The sequence below is a fragment of the Chelonia mydas genome, chromosome 16 (genome assembly GCF_015237465.2).
Source record: "Chelonia mydas isolate rCheMyd1 chromosome 16, rCheMyd1.pri.v2, whole genome shotgun sequence".
Taxonomy (NCBI): domain Eukaryota; kingdom Metazoa; phylum Chordata; order Testudines; family Cheloniidae; genus Chelonia; species Chelonia mydas.
In genome coordinates, this window is record NC_057857.1 from 13,917,247 (window position 1) to 13,934,894 (window position 17,648).

At 41.2% G+C, this 17,648-nt stretch overlaps 1 protein-coding gene across 29 annotated transcripts in view; it reads right to left on the reverse strand.

Moving 5' to 3' along the window:
* FNBP1 (formin binding protein 1) overlaps nt 1-17,648 on the reverse strand; it is a 148,584-nt gene that overhangs the window by 93,387 nt on the left and 37,549 nt on the right. For 27 of the 29 annotated variants that reach the window (XM_043530232.1, XM_043530221.1, XM_037879332.2 and 24 more), the window contains one exon: nt 5,221-5,336. In XM_043530232.1, coding sequence (XP_043386167.1) covers nt 5,221-5,336 — 116 coding nt within the window. Of the gene's footprint in view, nt 1-5,220; nt 5,557-6,571; nt 6,783-17,648 lie in introns of those variants that run through there. The other 2 variants (XM_043530231.1, XM_027823406.3) reach the window with 2 other exon arrangements.

Consider the following 17,648-nt stretch of genomic DNA (forward strand, 5'->3'; position numbering starts at 1 on the left):
GGTGCTGTGGGGCTAAGGCCAGCTAGTGCCTACCTGTCCTGGCACCGCGCTGCACCCCGGAAGCAGCCAGCAGGTCCGGCTCCTAGACGGGGAGTTCACGGGGCTCCACGCACTACCCCTGCACCAAGCACTTGCACCACACTCCTATTCATAGAATCATAGACTTTAAGGTCAGAAGGGACCTTTATGATCATCTAGCCTGACCTCCTGCACAACACAGGCCAAGGAATCGGACCCACCAACTCCTGTAACAAGCCCCTAACTTATGTCTGAGCTACTGAAGTCCTCAAATCGCGGTTTAAACACTTCAAGGTGCAGAGAATCCTCCAGCAAGTGACCCGTGCCCCATGCTGCAGAGGAAGGTGAAAAACCCTCAGGGCCTCTGCCAATCTGCCCTGGAGGATAATTCCTTCCCGACCCCAAATATGGCGATCAGCTGAACCCTGAGCATGTGGGCAAGACTCACCAGCCACACACCCAGGAAAGAATTCTCTGTAGTAACTCAGATCCCACCCCATCTAACATCCCATCACAGGCCATTGGGCCTATTTACCATGAATAGTTAAAGATCAATTAATTGCCAAAATTAGGCTATCCCATCATAACATCTCCTCCATAAACTTATCGAGCTTAGTCTTGAAGCCAGATATGTCTTTTGCCCCCACTGCTTCCCTTGGAAGGCTGTTCCAGAACTTCACTCCTCTGATGGTTAGAAACCATCATCTAATTTCAAGTCTAAACTGCCTGATGGCCAGTTTATATCCATTTGTTCTTGTGCCACATTGGTACTGAGCTTAAATAATTCTTCTCCCTCCGTGGTATTTATCCCTCTGATATATTTATAGATAGCAATCACATCTCCTCTCAGCCTTCTTTTGGTTAGGCTAAACAAGCCAAACTCCTTGAGTCTCCTGTCATAAGACAGGTTTTCCATTCCTCAGGTCATCCTAGCAACCCTTCTCTGTACCTTTTCCAGTTTGAATTCATCCTTCTTAAACATGGGAGACCAGAACTGCACACAATATTCCAGATGAGGTCTCACCAGTGCCTTGTATAACGGTAGTAACACCTCCTTATCTCTACTGGAAATACCTCGCCTGATGCATCCCAAGACCGCATTAGCTTTTTTCACGGCCATATCACATTGGCGGCTCATCGTTATCCTGTGATCAACCAATAGTCCGAGGTCCTTCTCCTCCTCTGTTACTTCCAAGTGATGCGTCCCCAGTTTATAACAGAAATTCTTGTTATTAATCCCTAAATGCATGACCTTACACTTCTCACTATTAAATTTCATCCTATTACCATTACTCCAGTTTACAAGGTCATCCAGATCTTCCTGTATGATATCCCGGTCCTTCTCTGTATTGGCCATACCTCCCAGCTTTGTGTCATCCGCAAACTTTATTAGCACATTCCCGCTTTTTGTGCCAAGGTCAGTAATAAAAAGATTAAATAAGATGGCCAATGGGACCTGGGGGGCGATGCCTGCGGGTGAGTGCAGAGCGTGGAGCCTCCTGGTCCCTCCACTTAGGAGCTGGACCTGCTGGCCGCTTCCAGGGTGCAGCGCGGGGCCAAGACAGGCAGGGAGCCTGCGTTAGGCCCGCTGCCTGGGAGCTGCCCGAGGTGAGCCCACACCCCAACCCCCTGCCCCAACACTGAGCCCCCCCAAACCCAGAGCCCCTTCCTGCACCCCAAACCCCTCATCCCTGGCCCCAACCCAGAGTCCGTACCCCCTTCTGCATCCCAACCCCCTGCCTCAACCCCTCGGCTTCACCCCCAGCCTGGAGCCCACCCCTGCACTCCAAACCCCATCCCCAGCCCCACCCCAGAGCCCTCACCCCCAGCTCAAAGCCCTCACCCCCTGCCTCGACCAGCAGCCCCCTCCCACATTCCAAATCCCTTGGCCCCAGCCTGCACCCCAAACCCCTCATCCCTGGTCCCACCCCAGAGCCCGCACCCTGAGTGGGAGCCGTCTCCCTTTCCTGCACCCCAACTCCCTTCCCCAGCCTGGAGCCCCCTCCCACATTCTGAACCCCTCGTTTCTGGCCCCACCCTGGAGACTGCATCCCCAGTTAGAGCCCTCACCCCCTCCTGCACGCCAACCCCCTGCCTGAGCCCAGTGAAAGTGAGTGAGGGTGGGGGAGCGCAAGCCACCAAGGGAGGGGGAATGCAGTGAGTGGGGGCTGGGCCGGGCCTGGCCTTGGGGAAAGGGTAGGGTTAGGGTGTTCGGTTTTGTGCAATTAGAAAGTTGGCAACCCTACATGCACATGGCAGAGGATATAAAAAGGCACCTGAGACATCTCCATTTTGTCTTCATTTCCTGCGTCATTTCTCTGGACTGAATTTCTAACAAGGAAGCTTTGATAAAAGGACTGATAACCCCCAATCTGTTTGGGTGATTCCACAAACTTTTGCAAGTTAGCAGTTTATTCCATTACTGCTGTGATCCTGATCTAAGAACAATGAAAATCATTTGTATGTTATATATGATCCTTTAACCATTCCTCTTCTTTTTTTAAATATTATTAAACCGTTAGTTTTAGTTACTAAAGGATTGGCATCAGCATGATTATTGGGTAAGATCGGAGTTATATATTCACCTGGCTAAGAGACTGATCCCTTGGGATTGGAAGGACCCTGTATCCGATTAAACTGGTTTTCAGAAACCACTCATCATCAAGTCCAGAGGCTCTGCGGTGAGCCAAGGGATGGAATGTCTAAGGATACTGCATTTTTGACTTCTTGTTAACCAGCGTGGTGATACAGAAGTTCACTTTTGTTACTGGCTTGGTATACTCTAATGGTAGAATAACCACTAGTTTGGGGTGAGTCTGCCCTATTTCTTGGCAGTCTTTCCTGAATTTGGCACTCTCAGCAGTGTCATTATTTAAAATTTAAACTATGTTTTAAATATAAATACAGGTTTATTTAAAAAAAAAACACTATTTAAAACTAAATTTCAAGTTATGACAACCCACGTTAAGGCCTAAACTTATTATATCAAAATTTTAAAATTAAATAAAAAAACAACAACACAAAACATTAAGCAGTACATATTTGCTGCAAAGTTTTAAAGAAAATCAAACCACTGAAGCCTTGTGGAAGTCACTGGCTAAGTATCTGGGACCAGAGTTTGCAGAAGTGTTAAACCAGCCTTTGACAGCAGTAACCTCTTCTGCAAGTGCAGAGTGAATATTTTCTTCATTTCAATTTATTCAACTAGTTCAGTTCAATTAATAGTTCATTCAAAGTTATGAAACCTTCTGAGAGTTGAAAAAGCAGGGAAGCTTGTTTTCCTCTTTCAATCTATGAAGAAAAGCTAAGTGTGAGAGGATGAGATCCATCAATTCTAAAATGTTGAAGGACATTGTGACTAAAAACAACCAGTTAAATTCACTAACTATAGATAATACTTCCTTTGTTTAATGTCAGTTTTCAGTTTTCAATGCAAAACATTTTTGATAAATTTTTTTTCTTATGTATCCAGCACATTTAAAGTAGTTTTAATATAATAAAAAAAAATTGTAAATGGTGCTTTTGTGCATTTTTAATTCATTGGAATTTCCATTCAAATGCAGCTTGACACAAATCACAGATACAACATTAATCATCTAGAAAACAAGCAATGCATCATTCACCATTTTCTAACATAAAAAAAGTAAGAATGTAAATCAAATAAATGTAAGTTAAGCTATATAACTGCTTAAATAAATGTGTATAGACATAGTGTATCCTCCTGGTTGGCAAAAAGAAACACCAAATTTAGTGTAAAGATTACATTTATTTGCAAATCAACCTGTTTTAAGGGTTACCAATCAATGAGAATCAGCCTTTCTTTAGGAAAATAACTGAAATATATAAATGCAACACAATTAAAAACTGGTTATTTAAATTGCTTTGATTTAAATTAGTTTGTCCTTGGGGAAACAGTACATTCTTCTTCAGCAGTCAGTAAGTACATGATGGCCTTTATCCAGACACCAGCTCATTATACAATTAAAGGTCCTTGTATATAGCAAGTCACACAGATATGAAAGGTCATTTTCTCTCAAGCACAACTATTTTGCAAAAACAGCACAAATCTCCCAAGCTTTTTATGGGTATTACGCCTAAGTATTAGAGATAGGCCAGAACCTCATACTTGAATCCCTTTGAATTTTGGGGAGCACGGAAGAGTCTGGATCTAAATCTCTAGGTTCACTGCAGATTGTAAACAGGTAGGATCTTATTTTCTGGTTCCAGTTCAGATACTTCCACTTATTCAACTAGGAGGGCTGTTCTCATGAGATTTTGACCAATAAACTGGAAGTTCTCATGAAATTCCACCATTCAAGCTGCATTCACAATTTTGCTGCCCTTTTAGGCTTAAACTTCACGTGGACTGCTAAGGAGATTTTCAAGCAATTAAATTCAAATCAATGCCTTGATTCAGCCTCAAGGCTGAGCTCTCACCCCGTACACCCTTTCCTCAGCCTCTCTTTACTATCATGTACAAAGTTCCATGAACCGCCTTGCACTCAGTCCACAAACCATGAGTAAACTAGAGAGGCTACTCTGTCACATACACAACACATTTACTTTGAGGAGGAATTTGCTCTAACGGTTTCCAAATGTGTGAAATTAACTTGAACTTTATTTTCTACTGTTTAAGCAACTCATTCTGCCTGCTAAACAGGATTTTTATAAGCCAAGCAAATGGAGATCTAAGGAAAGAGGAAAGTAAACTAGATACAGTAGAACCTCAGTGTTACGAACGGACTGGTCAACTACACACATCATTTGGAACTGGACATATGCAATCAGGCAGCAGCGGAGACCAAAAAAAAGAGCAAATACGGTACAGTACTGTGTTAAATGTAAACTAGTAAAAAACTAAAGTTTAAAAAAAGATTTGACAAAATTAGGAAACTTTCTGTGCTGTTTCATTTAAAATAAGATGGTTAAAAGCAGCATTTTTCTTCTGCGTAGTAAAGTTTCAAAGCTGTATTAAGTCAACGTTCAGTTATAAACTTTTGAAAGAACAACCATAACATTTTGTTCAGAGTTACGAACATTTCAGAGTTATGAACAACCTATTCCCAAGGCGTTTGTAACGCTGGGGTTCTACTGTATGCACACAGAAGCTAATACGTGCCATTCAAAAACACTTTATTATCGCATGGCTAACTGCACCCCCACATTACTCATGTCCTTCTGAAATGAAGATGATCAACTTACCTAAGTTGTTTTGCATAGCTGATTTCAATCTCCGTTCTCTCTTTTACAAACTTGATGTATTTTTCCAGAACATCAATTCCCCATTGTGTGTGTTTTTCTAAATTGTCAAACTGGTCCTGCAGAGAAACAAATAGATATTTTAGTCTCGTTGAGTTTGGAGATAACTTAAAAAAACAACAATCCCCAAAAGGACACATCACTGCAGAGAAAGTATTGCTAATATTTTCCACGATTACAGTCAGGCATTTTTTTTGTAGCACAGGTTTTTATCAGCCTAACCACATTCAGTTCGAGAGAGGCCAAGACAGTAACTCTCAAGTGCTGCTTTACATAACATCCTCATTTCCGAAAGTTGGGCTTGTCATGTGACAGTTTCTAAGCACCAAGTAATGCTTCAACAGAAGTGTACGGAGTTGTACCTTTAGGATTGCATTAATCTTATCACTACAGATAACTGCTAAAAGACCCACAAATTCAGAGATGCACACTTAATTAACACCTCAACTGTTTTTCACAGGTTGATAACACATCAGAGGTATCATCTGAAGCTTTGTGGAGCCATTCCTCAAGATTTTCCTTTCAATAGTTGGCACTTATGGAACATCTTTCTACAGAACAGAGCTGACTTCCCATATGTTTACTTATATTTACTTATAAAATAGAAAGCACACAAACAACTGATATGCCAAAAAAATGATTTTAGCTCCATTTACAGTAATCCTTCTTGTAAATCCACATTTACATACAGATGCTATTTTCATCTTTAAATATTGCTGCCCCCAAAATGACTCATGTTTTCAATAAGTCTTCTGCACCAAAAAGCATTCCATATGTCAGTTTGGAGTATCCCAGATGCCAAGAGATTAGACAACAGTACATTCAGATTAATTACCAAATCATAATACGAGTTCTTTCTAGGGTCTAAAGAGCTAATGCAAAAAAGTCTTAGCTTTTCAAATTCTAGTTCTCGTTACGTTGTCACTATTTAATTTCATTACACGAACACAGTACACAAGCCTAAGCTTCAGAGATCTAGCCTTCTGAAAATTATGATTTACAACACAAAACCTAACACAGGCCTCATTTCTTCCAGTATATCAGAATGCAGGTGATGATAGGATGAGCATCTCAATTATGTTCCTGGCTGAGAGGTAGGGTGTGATAGAGCCAGCTTGCCAAAAATGGAATAGGTAGGGAAAGAGAGCATAAATGGGAAAAAATAAAAATTAAATCCTTAGTACCTTCCTGGTAAAGTCCTTACTAGTCTGCGACAGGTAACATTTTAGCAGTTTGTGTCTATATAACAACTTGAAAAATGCATCTTACAGATATGACTTTGTTGCATATTTACCTTGCCAGAAGTGCAATACGAACCCATTATTTATCTACCTTGTCTTGCTTACAAGGTCTGCAATTCCCTACATCTTAGTTTCATGTCTTATGAAAGCTATATACATAAATAGGTTTGAGGTCAGATCCTCGGCTAGCATGAACTGATGTTGCTCCACTGAAGCCTATGAAGCTATGCTAATTTACAGCAGCTGAAGGTCTGGCACTGTGTGACTTTCGGTTTGTAAAATCAGCAGCTAACATCAGTAAAACAGACTGGAAAAAAAAAACCACCCCACTTCCTTTGATTAGTAGAATATGGAAACAGACAGCACACCCACAAAGTCTACTGCAGAGCACTAATAAGTTGCTTCTAAGCAGACTACATTTGGTGCAGTGTAACATATGTCAATCAAAATATAAATTCTCTTGACATAAGTACAGATCTCTCTAGCGTATAGTAAGTCAGTCTTGCATAACGGAAGCTGCTAAACTGCTTGCTAATCTTATTGCTCCATTCTTGGCTGGGCCCCCTGACAGAGAGATTTGAATCAGGTCAAAAAAGGGCAATATACAGAATTTTATAAAGTAGCTTGTTAATATACAATACGGGAGCTATCTATTCTTATGCTTAGGTCTTGTCTAATTGCGAAGTTGCACTGGCTTAACTTAAGGTGCAATTTTAAACTGATTTAGTTAAACTAGAGCAATAGGTTTTTCATGGAGGCTTATTTCAGTTTAGTTAAGTTAATTAGGAACAGATTTTAACTAAGTTGAAATAAGGTATACTCAAACCAAAATAAGCCACCCTTAAACCAAAATACCAGTATTTACACTGCGGTTGGAGAGGTGGAAGTTACCTGAATTGGTGCAAATTTGTCTGTAGACAATCCAGGGATTTCCCTAGACACCCCCCCCAAAAAAATTTCCCCAATCTCCCACCCCCCCAGTTACATGCAGTGTTGCCAGTTTAGTCGTTGGTTGGAAATTTGAATTGAAACATTAGTACGCATTTTAAAAGCATATACAGTGAGCTCCAGCACCTCTAGGCTGGGCAGTTCATCGCCCTGGGACCTCTGGGCTTGTCACATCGGCTATGAAAGTAACAAATTTGCTTGAGCCCTGGCACCTCTTTCATTACAAATTAAGCACTGGTCACCCTCAACTGAACTGCACTCCCTAAGCAGGAGGTTTGGATGCCAGATCCTAGTGAAGAGAGAGAGCGCGAGAAGGTGGGGCACAGGTGTTTTGCTTGGTGGTGTGGGCTCTGCCTAAGTCACAGGCACTATTTGACCTGCCCCTCTCTCCTGCTTAGAGAGAGAGAGACGATTAGGCTTCATGAGTGAGCACTAGAGCTGAAATCACTGATAATCAGGTCTAAGTGCTTAGACCAGCTGTGAGATAGAGTTTCTGTGGAAGAGACAGCCCAGCCTGCACTAGTAGTGAGGTTCCCCCACTGACAGCTGGGTGGACCTTCAAGAGACTGACTCACAGAGGTCACAGTGGCAGGTAGCAGCAGAAGATGACAGTGCAGGGCCATTGGGGACAGAGTGGTAGAGTGAACGGTGGCACGACAGACAATGGCGGCCAGAGCATTGAACTATGTTTTAGTGACTTCACTCCAGAATAGATTTGTGACTGGGAAACTTATATTAATATATGTTTCCTACTAGGCCAAGATTTTTGAAATGCATTATTTGCCAAGGTCATTATCTCACATCATCGCTATCTCAAGAGGTCATTATCTTGGGGAGTTTCTGTACTAAACTTTATTATATTTTTTATGTAAGAACAGCTATATTGCGTCAGACCAATGGTCCATCTATCTCAGTATCCTGTCTTCCGACAGTGACTATTCCAGGTGCTTTAGAGGGAATGAACAGAACACGGAATCATTGAGTGATCCATCCCGTCTTCTACTTCCAGCTTCTGGCGAACAGAGGCTAGGGACACTCAGAGCATGGTGTTGCATCCCTGCCCATCCTGGCTCATAGTCATTGATGGACCTAACCTCCATGAACTTACGTAGTTCTTTTTTGAACCCTGTTACAATTTTGGCCTTTACAACATCCCTGGCAAAAAGTTCCACGGGTTGACTGTCCATTGTGTGAAGAAATACTTCATTTTGTTTGTTTTAAACTTGCTGCCTATTAATTTCATTCAGTGACCCCTAGTTCTTGTGTTAAGTGAAGGGGCAAATAACACTGCCTTATTCATTTTCTCCACACCAGTCAAGATTTTATAAATCTCTATCATATCCCCTCTTAGTTGTCTCTTTTCCAAGCTGAAAAGTCCCAGTCTTTTTCCTATTCATGCTCTTTTTAATAACAACAAGGAGTCTGTTGGCAGATTATTTTTTATGCTTATGCCCAAATAAATCTGTTAGTCTTCAAGGTGCCATCAGACTCCTTGTTGTTTTTTTGGATACAGACTAACACGGCTATCCCCTGATACTAGTATTTTTAATCTCTCCTCTTATGGAATCTGTTCCATACCCCTAATAATTTTTGTTGCCCTTCTCTGTACCTTTTCCAATTCCAATATATCTTTTTTGAGATGGGGTGACCAGACCTGCAAGCAGAATTCAAGATGTGGGCATAACATGGATTTATATAGTAAAAGTGGAGGAGCTTGGTTTGCCAGACTGATCAGCTAAGCCAATACTAACAGCCTACATGAAAAGGCTGCAAAACACCATGCCTCCGGACTGCATCAACATGCAGAAAGCCTTATAAGCCAGCCACTGTCAAAGCCAATTTTAGAAGAACTTAATGAGGCTGTTGAGAATGCTGGAAACACAACTCAGTTTACGTGAACCAACATGGCTGTTGCACCATACTTTCTATTTAAACAAAAGATACCACACACTACAAACTGGAGGCCAACGTTAAGTGCATTGTCATTTGTTAATCCTGAAGTCGGACACTGGTTTCAAACAAGACTGGCAAATGCTCACTATCTTTCTGAAAAAATTCAGCTGACTCTCTAGAAACATGCGGTGCAACAGTGAAAGACTCAGCAGTTGAAAAAATGAAGAACTCTCTCACCATATTCAAAATATGTGCATACATGGCTGATGAATGCAAATAGGCATCAAGTATTAAGTCATTGCGTATGTGATCTTGATGTCCGTGGTAGGCCAGCAGATGCATTCTAGATGTTCGGGTTATAGAAGACACATCGGCTGCATCTGTGACATCTTAGAAGAGTTAAATGCTTGTAAATTGAACCCCAAACAGATGGCTCCTTGTACATTTGATTGAGCTACAAACTTCTCTTGAAGACATAGTGGAGTACAAGCTTTGCTCAGAGAAAAGTGTAACCCTAATCTCTCCTATACACACTGCAGAGGCCATCTACTCCAGCTAGCGCTAGTACGAGCTCCAGAATCTCCAGAAGACATTAAAAAGCCATAAATTTAATGGCTTTTTTATACTCTTTTTTCCAGCAAGAGTCCAAAAGGACCTAACGTCTCGGAAAAAAATAGAAGATACACTGGGATTGAAGTTCAAATTAGTCCAACCTGGGAAAACCTGCTGGCTTTCTCAAGAGCGATTCTTGGCTGTTGTCTTAAAATTACTGCAACCGTTATTACTGGCTTTGGAAAGTATCCACCAAGATAGGACAGATCTAAGTAGTGAGGCTGGTGGACTACTTTTGTTACTAAGTTCAGAGAAGACTATAGCCATTCTATCTCTTGTAAGTCTTCTGTTGAAACCACTTGGGTCATAAAACAATGTCATCCAGGCATTTGCTACAACAGTAGTAGATCTTTGTCCAGCAACAGAAGCTACTCTTGGATCAGTCAGAGATATCCATTGAAAATATACTGGAAGAAGCAAAGACTTCAGGTCAGAAGTTGACTAATGAAGGTACTTATATTGACTCCTTAAATGAAGAGGACAAGAAGTGTTTGTAAAGCCAGATGAAAAAGTACACAGACTTGATTCTTACAAATCTACAATAGTGATTTCTGGATTCTACTCAACCTCTACATAGCTTTTTCAGATGCCTCTCTTATAAAACACCTACAGTTCAGTGGAGTGAAGCACTACCAGCAACGGGGCTGCCATGTGACCAGGACAGAACAGAAAATTTTGAACACAGAGTAGAATATCATAAGACAAACAAATGAAGATTTAACTTCAACTTCTTTATCATTGCTAGTGGCTCGACCCGATCTTTGTGCTATGTCTCCTGGGATAAAAGAACTAGGAATTCATCTCTTGCTACTCCCAGTCACAGTTACAGTTGAGCGTTCTTTTTCCTCACTGAATAGAATTTTGTGTTCTGAAAGAAGTCGCCTTCTGCCTGATCATGGGCATATCGCAAAGGACTGGAAGTAACAGACACACAAGAAGACACCAAAGAGCGCAAAATTACAACAAGAAAACAAGAAGGAGGAAGATGTACTGCTTCATAGTAGGCTTGACTAGCCAACTTTAATTTTTGTGATGATTTTAAAACACGAATTAAATCTAATAAAATGGTTGTGAAACATTCTTCAGTTTTTACTATGGTAAAACCATACAGCCCATCTTCACCCTCATGGTCTCAACCCTCATCGGCCCTCAGCCCCCCTGAATATTCCGACACTCCCATAATTTCAATTCCTGGGGAAAACACTGAGACAACCCCTTATTTAGGGAGGCTTCAAATCTAGAGACAATACAAAGAGATGGCATGGACAGAACAACAGACCTCTCCATTCCCCAGAGGCAATTCAGGTCAGAAAGAGCAGGGGTGTAATTTCAACACAAAGAGACACCTTTTGCTCACACTTGGAACCATATAACCTCTACCAAAGTCAATGGGATTGCGCAGGTGTACCAGAGAGCAGATCTTGGCCTATTGTTTGTCTTTTAAGGTTTTTGGCAAAAAGCACTGCGAGCTACCACACTCCATTCTGTTCTATGAGATAGACCATTACTAAATAAATCTAAATAGTATGTCTCAGAGGCAGCCAGTCACCCATATATTTACATTCAGTCCCCTCAAACTTTTTGGAGAATTTCAAGCAGGGAGAGCCTCTTTCCAATCCCTTTTTATGCAAGTCACAGCACTCTCATTGGGTATACTATATTAACAGCAAAGCTTAACATTCAACCGTACCCCTTGTATCCTTTTCAAAGAGGAGGAATCCACCCCTCTCCTCCTAGGCACATTTCAAGGAGATATTACCTTTGAAAAATGCAAAAATGTGCTGAACACACTCAAACATACAGCGAGTTCACCTTCGGAAGGTGATCTCCTTTCTCTCTTTGTAGCCTGATCAATTTGTTTAACACCCCATTTTTAGAACACCAAAGAGATCAGAATATGAAAAACCTGATGATAACTCCTTGAGGCCGAATGAGTCTGGTCTGTTGTCCCGTAAGTTAGTCTGCTCTGCTGTTTGACTTTGAGCGGTCTGCCCAGGTCTACTTTAGGAAAAGAGAACTCCATGGTGTATAGCACAAAGGAGGGGCTGAAATGCTGCAGTGCAGGCAGGTGTCTGAAAGTAAGAGACTAGAGTTGTTAAGAAAATACTAACTTTATAAATGGAAAGGAAGCGGAGATAATGGTCAGTGGCTGGCGTTGTGACCAACAGGAACAAACAGCTGCAAGAACTGAGCTCCACGAACAAGAACGAAGACAAGATGAACTCTGACTGCTTACTGCAGCCTTTGGGCTAGTCTACACTGGTACTGTAAAGTGCTGCCGTGGCAGCGCTTTAACATGGCTTGCGTGGTTGCAGGGCAGCGCTGGGAGAGCTCTCCCAGCACTCTAAAAAAATCCACCTCCACGAGGGGTGTAGCTCCCAGCGCTGAGAGCACGGCTCCCAGCACTGGGGCACTGTCTATACTGGCGCTTTACAGCGCTGAAACTTGCTGCGCTCAGGGTGGTGTTTTTTCACACCCCGAGCGAGAAAGTTGCAGCACTGTAAATTGTCAGTGTAGACAAGCCCTTAGTTACAGATAAGAATTGCAGCCCCCTTGATGTCACTCAAAAGTATTAGGGGTTCCAACTGCAATTGTAATAAAGAGGCATAATCCTGGGCGCAATCCCTTCATACCATGGGCATCTGTGCCACTTTCAGTTGTGTGTTTGTTTGTTTGTTTTCTTTCAGGAGGCAGAAAAATATCAAGGTCAAGGGAAGATAGGCCCAATTGTGCTGCCAGCAACAGAGACGAATGAGGTCTTGAAGGACAAGTGGTACAGTGAGAGGGCTCTACAAACCTATTCATGCTCATTGTCCCATCTGTCTATTCAACAAGCTTAGGGTAGGAAGTGGCTCTCACTTAAGACTGATGAGGCGCGGAAGCAGAAAAGAACTTTTAGCATAGGGAATTTATTTGATCACAAATTACAGTTTATAAAAATGTGTAATCCTTAAAGCTGTGGTGTTTGCAATGGCCCTAAAAGAATTAAGTTGGAAAAGGCAGATTTCAGAAGCTGTTGGCAACAGTGTCTTACCCTCAATCAGCCAATGAGCGTTTGTTAGTGGTTTTCAACCTGTGGTCCGCAGATCCCTGGGGGTCTGCAGGCGATGTCTAACATTTTCAAAGGGATCTGCACCTCCATTCAAATTTTTTTTAGGGGTTCACAAGTGAAAACAGGTTGAAAACCACTGATTTAGAATTTCTAATGTGAGGTTTCATTAGTGAAGTGTGTTGTCATTACTTAGAATCTGAAAAGTTAGCCAAGATGGTACCTTTCTCTATCGCCCAGACATTTCCGCATTGCTCTCTACTATATGTTTTGTACTGCTTTGCTCAGTCTTGTTTTAAAATATCCCCAGTAATAGGGCTTCCATTACTCTACTTAGGAGAGCATTCCACATGCTAGCAGACCTCAGTTAAAGGCCTTCTGGAGAGCTTTGAGGGAGGAGTTCTTTGAAAGACCACTACTTTCCTATCATACATTTCACTTACTTTTTTTTTTTTTTTTAAATTAAATTTGGTCATCATTTTCTAACTTTCTTCCAGACTCTTAAATACTATTGCTCCAAACAGAACAGTAGCCATCAAGATGATAATGCTAGCAGTTAATTAACAATTACAGTAAAACAGTAAACTTTAAGCACCTATACTGCTGTCTACCTTGTGCACTTTGAAATGTTAAGGATGGAGATTTTCAAATGCACAAAGAGTAGTTAGTGAAAAAGTCTCACTGAAAGCCAATGAAAGCTGGATGCCTAATTCTCATTTGCGTTTTTGAAAATCTTCCCACTCCCTGCCAGAAATGGTGTTAAGAAGAAAGTCTTTCACATTACCTGTACAAATGTAGAGGACCACAATTAGGAAAAAAGGTCACCTCCCCACTTGTTTCTTTGCAATGAAAAGAACACAAACTTGTTTTTCAATAGCATGATCCACTTTCTCTCCCCTGAATCAGAAATTGCTGTACACAGAGAAGCATTTTTCAGCTGGACAGTGCATTGATGAGGATACCTATATTACACCATCTCCAACCACCATCTGCATGTGTTTTTGTACACCTTTTTGTGCTCTGGTCTGAGATCACAAATTCCCCTCATTCAGATCTCTCCTTCAGACCCACTTCTTCCATGCTGCCCACAAGAAGAGAGTCAAAAAATAGCTTAAAAGAAAAAGATAACACTTTTCACTGAATGAACAGGATGTGCACATACCTAAATTCAGTAATGACCTATTACTACTACTACACCCTTGGTCCTTACTCATCCCATTCCATTCTGTCCTCTCATTGTCCCTACTTGTCACACCACGCATAACATTAGGCTCTGATTCCTGTAAATGGACTCTTACATCCATGTGGAGCCCCTGGGACTTCCCCAGTTCCACTGATTCCTTTCACAAAGAGCTTATGACGTAAGGGCCTGCACCTACAAGCTGACCTATGTGGCTCCGTGTGGGTGGAAACTTGCACAACTGGTGCCTTAGGTTGTACAGGGATTGTGTATTTGTGTTTGTTCTGTGAAGTGCCTACCAATGCAGATCATTATTACCATAAGAAAAGAGCTCAACAGAGGAAAGAGAAGACCTTTAGTCATTAACTTTAATGGGAACTGAGCATCTAAATCCCTTGGGCACCTTTGAAAATCTCAGCCCTATGGCAATGTGTGTTTCTAACAATTTCTGTCTCCATTCATTCTTCTGGAGTATTTTTAATCCCAGCCCCAAATCATGTCAAATCCATGCACTTTTCACAGCTCTGCTGCAAGCTTTTTACTCTGGCAATGCTCAGCCTGGAAACAAGTTATGTGTGCTTGTTTTTCCTCATTTTATTCTACACCCCAGTTGCAAAAGATCAGAAGATAGCAATCTAGGGAATGCCTATACTGCAATCCAAGATGTGACTGCAGCCCAGATAGACACAGGCAAATATTACTAAAAATAGCAGTTTAGGTGTGGTGGCACGGGCTTCAGCTCAGGCTGTTCAAGCACACCGAGGACCCCCTGTTGCCACATCTATCGTGCTATTTTTAAAAATGCTATGTCTACCGGAGTTGCAATCACACCTTGGATTGCAGTACAGACATTTCCCTAGTCACTGCTCCACTGTTAAACAATCAGATTCACTAGCACAGCAAAGCACTGTAGGAATAAGGAAAGAAGTCATAAAACATTGTGCTGAGCAAAGCAATGAGGCAAAGAAAACAAAACATACACTGTAGAGTTTCTTTCACAATAAAGGAAAATAAAGATTTTCAACATCAGTCAAGGTTTTGGGACTAACAGTTTATGGGTATTTTAATCCATTTCACCATCCTCTCAAATGAACTCACACAGATAACTGATAAAAGAAAAAACACTTTTTGCAAAATGATCACTCCATATCTGACCTCTCAATCCTCAAAGGAAACCTACACAACACCTTCAAAAGATGAGCCTGGGAGCTTAAATTCATGACTTTGCTACACACTAAAAATCACAATTAAAGACACTGTAATCCATCAACACACACACACACACACACACACACCCCCGCTTTGTGTGTGTGTTATGACTTCAGAAATGTTAACTGGCCCACTTTATCTTGAATGGTTCTCCTTCAATATGTGTGATTCCTGCAGAAGAGCTCTATGTAGCTCAAAAGCTTGTCTCTTTTACCAATAAACGATATTACCTCACCCACCTTGTCTCACCAATATCTTGGGACCAACATGGCTACTACAACACTACAAAGATATCAACTGTCAATCTACCTAATATTAGGCTGATTCAGAAAAATAAACAAACGGTGGTACGCTCCCAAATTCTGGCTATACTCAAAGATCCACTCCTGATGCCAAGGGGAGACGATGCTCACAGCAGTCTGTGGAGATCAGCATAATGAGATCACCCTTCCTTCAACAGTGCTTTGATCAGCACTGAAAGAGTTAATGTTTGTGCCCATGCAGGGCCAATGCAGGATTGGGGCCTTAATTTGTCATCATTAGGTTTTCAGTCCCCTACCCACGCGGATGAATGGAGCAGATCACATTTCTCTGGCAGTTACTGTTTCCAGGCATCTGAAGACTCAGGTAGACAGCACTACACAGTGCACACTCAGTTCACGCTTGGTAGATTTCTTCACAGATGTAAGGGCGAGAGACTTGGAGTCAAATTCCATTCTAACTCCACTGAAGGTATTGAATTTATGCCAGGAGACAATATGGCCCCTTACTTTTCAATTAAATATTAAGTTCTGGAGGAAGGATACCAGTATCTGCTGGAATTTGAACCATTGCGTCATCTATCCAGAACTGCTTGAAGCAGGTTTAGATAGCAGTGGTTCGTCTACACCATTAGTCCCACTTACTTCCTCTGGTGAAGCTGTACTGGTGGCAGTGCAGTCATGGGACACTTAAGAAAATGCTAGTGTAAACACAGTCCGTGTAGAGAGAGCCTTAGAATTGTGTTGCAAATTGGGTACTAATAAGAGGAAATTAACTAACCAATATTCAGTATTTCTGTTTCACTTTTAGTAACCCAGCAACTGTGAATAATGAAGGTTAAAAACACTTGCGAAAATTTCTAATTCTCTAATTTTGATTCATTGAGGTTCCACTCCAGATCCCAAAAAAGTCTTGTTTTCCAACCCCAGCAAAACTCAAAGAATTGTTACTGTAAGAGTATTAAGCATTAATTTTCATCTTTGACTCTGACACTTTTTTATCCCATCGCCATCCTTCCTCATTCCTCAGGGGGAAAAAAAAAAGAATGAAAGAGAAGATCACAAAACAACATTACAGTGTTGTTAGAATTTTTTTAATTATGTGTTTTAATAATAGCATATTAAAAAAAGAATTAACAAGACAATGAAAGCCTAAAGTCCCACATGGCAACATAGTGCAAACAAAATACAACAAAATACAAATGCTCAAGGACCTATATTAAAGCTATGTCCAAATGTAACAGTTTTCAAGCAAATAAATAATACACCAAACGTACAATAATATTGCAAGAACCATTCAGAAAGTAGTGGTGAGCAGAAACTACAGAAGCATGTCAGCTTCTGTCTGACTCAGTTGTCACTAAATGAAATAAGACTTTCCACATAAAATCTGTCAGTTAATTAAGTTAGTCCATTGAACCCAGCAAAACATCCATCTTTATATATTGTTAAGAATGAAATGGGATTAAAGGAGATTCTGTACCTTTTGCTTCATGAAGCACAGATAAGGGTCAAGTAATAGCACCATGGAAGAAACGCCTATCTTTTCCTTTCAAACATTGTTCTTGCTTTAAAGGACATTTCAAAGGGGCAGGAGGAGTGGGGGAAAGATGAGTATATCTACTGCTCACTGTGAGGGTTGTTTGTGATCATTTGTATTTTACTTGTAGATTTTCCATTCAGTCACACGTCAGTCTATTTTACCATTCAGGTTCCTATATATCCTCCCTGATATTTCACCTTGAACATGCAAAATATTTCACCTAGAGTTAGACAATAAATAAAAAACCCACCCAGGAACAAATCTACTATACTACTTTTCCCCACTCTTTATCATCATCCTCTGAGGTTCTGTTCTGTGAGGGTTAACCGCTGTTTAACTATTTCTGGGTCCTTCCAGATATGCTTGAGGAATTAATCTTGGGCAGGAAAAAAAAAAAAAGATTCTTTGCTGCATTACTGGACAAATCTCAGAGTAA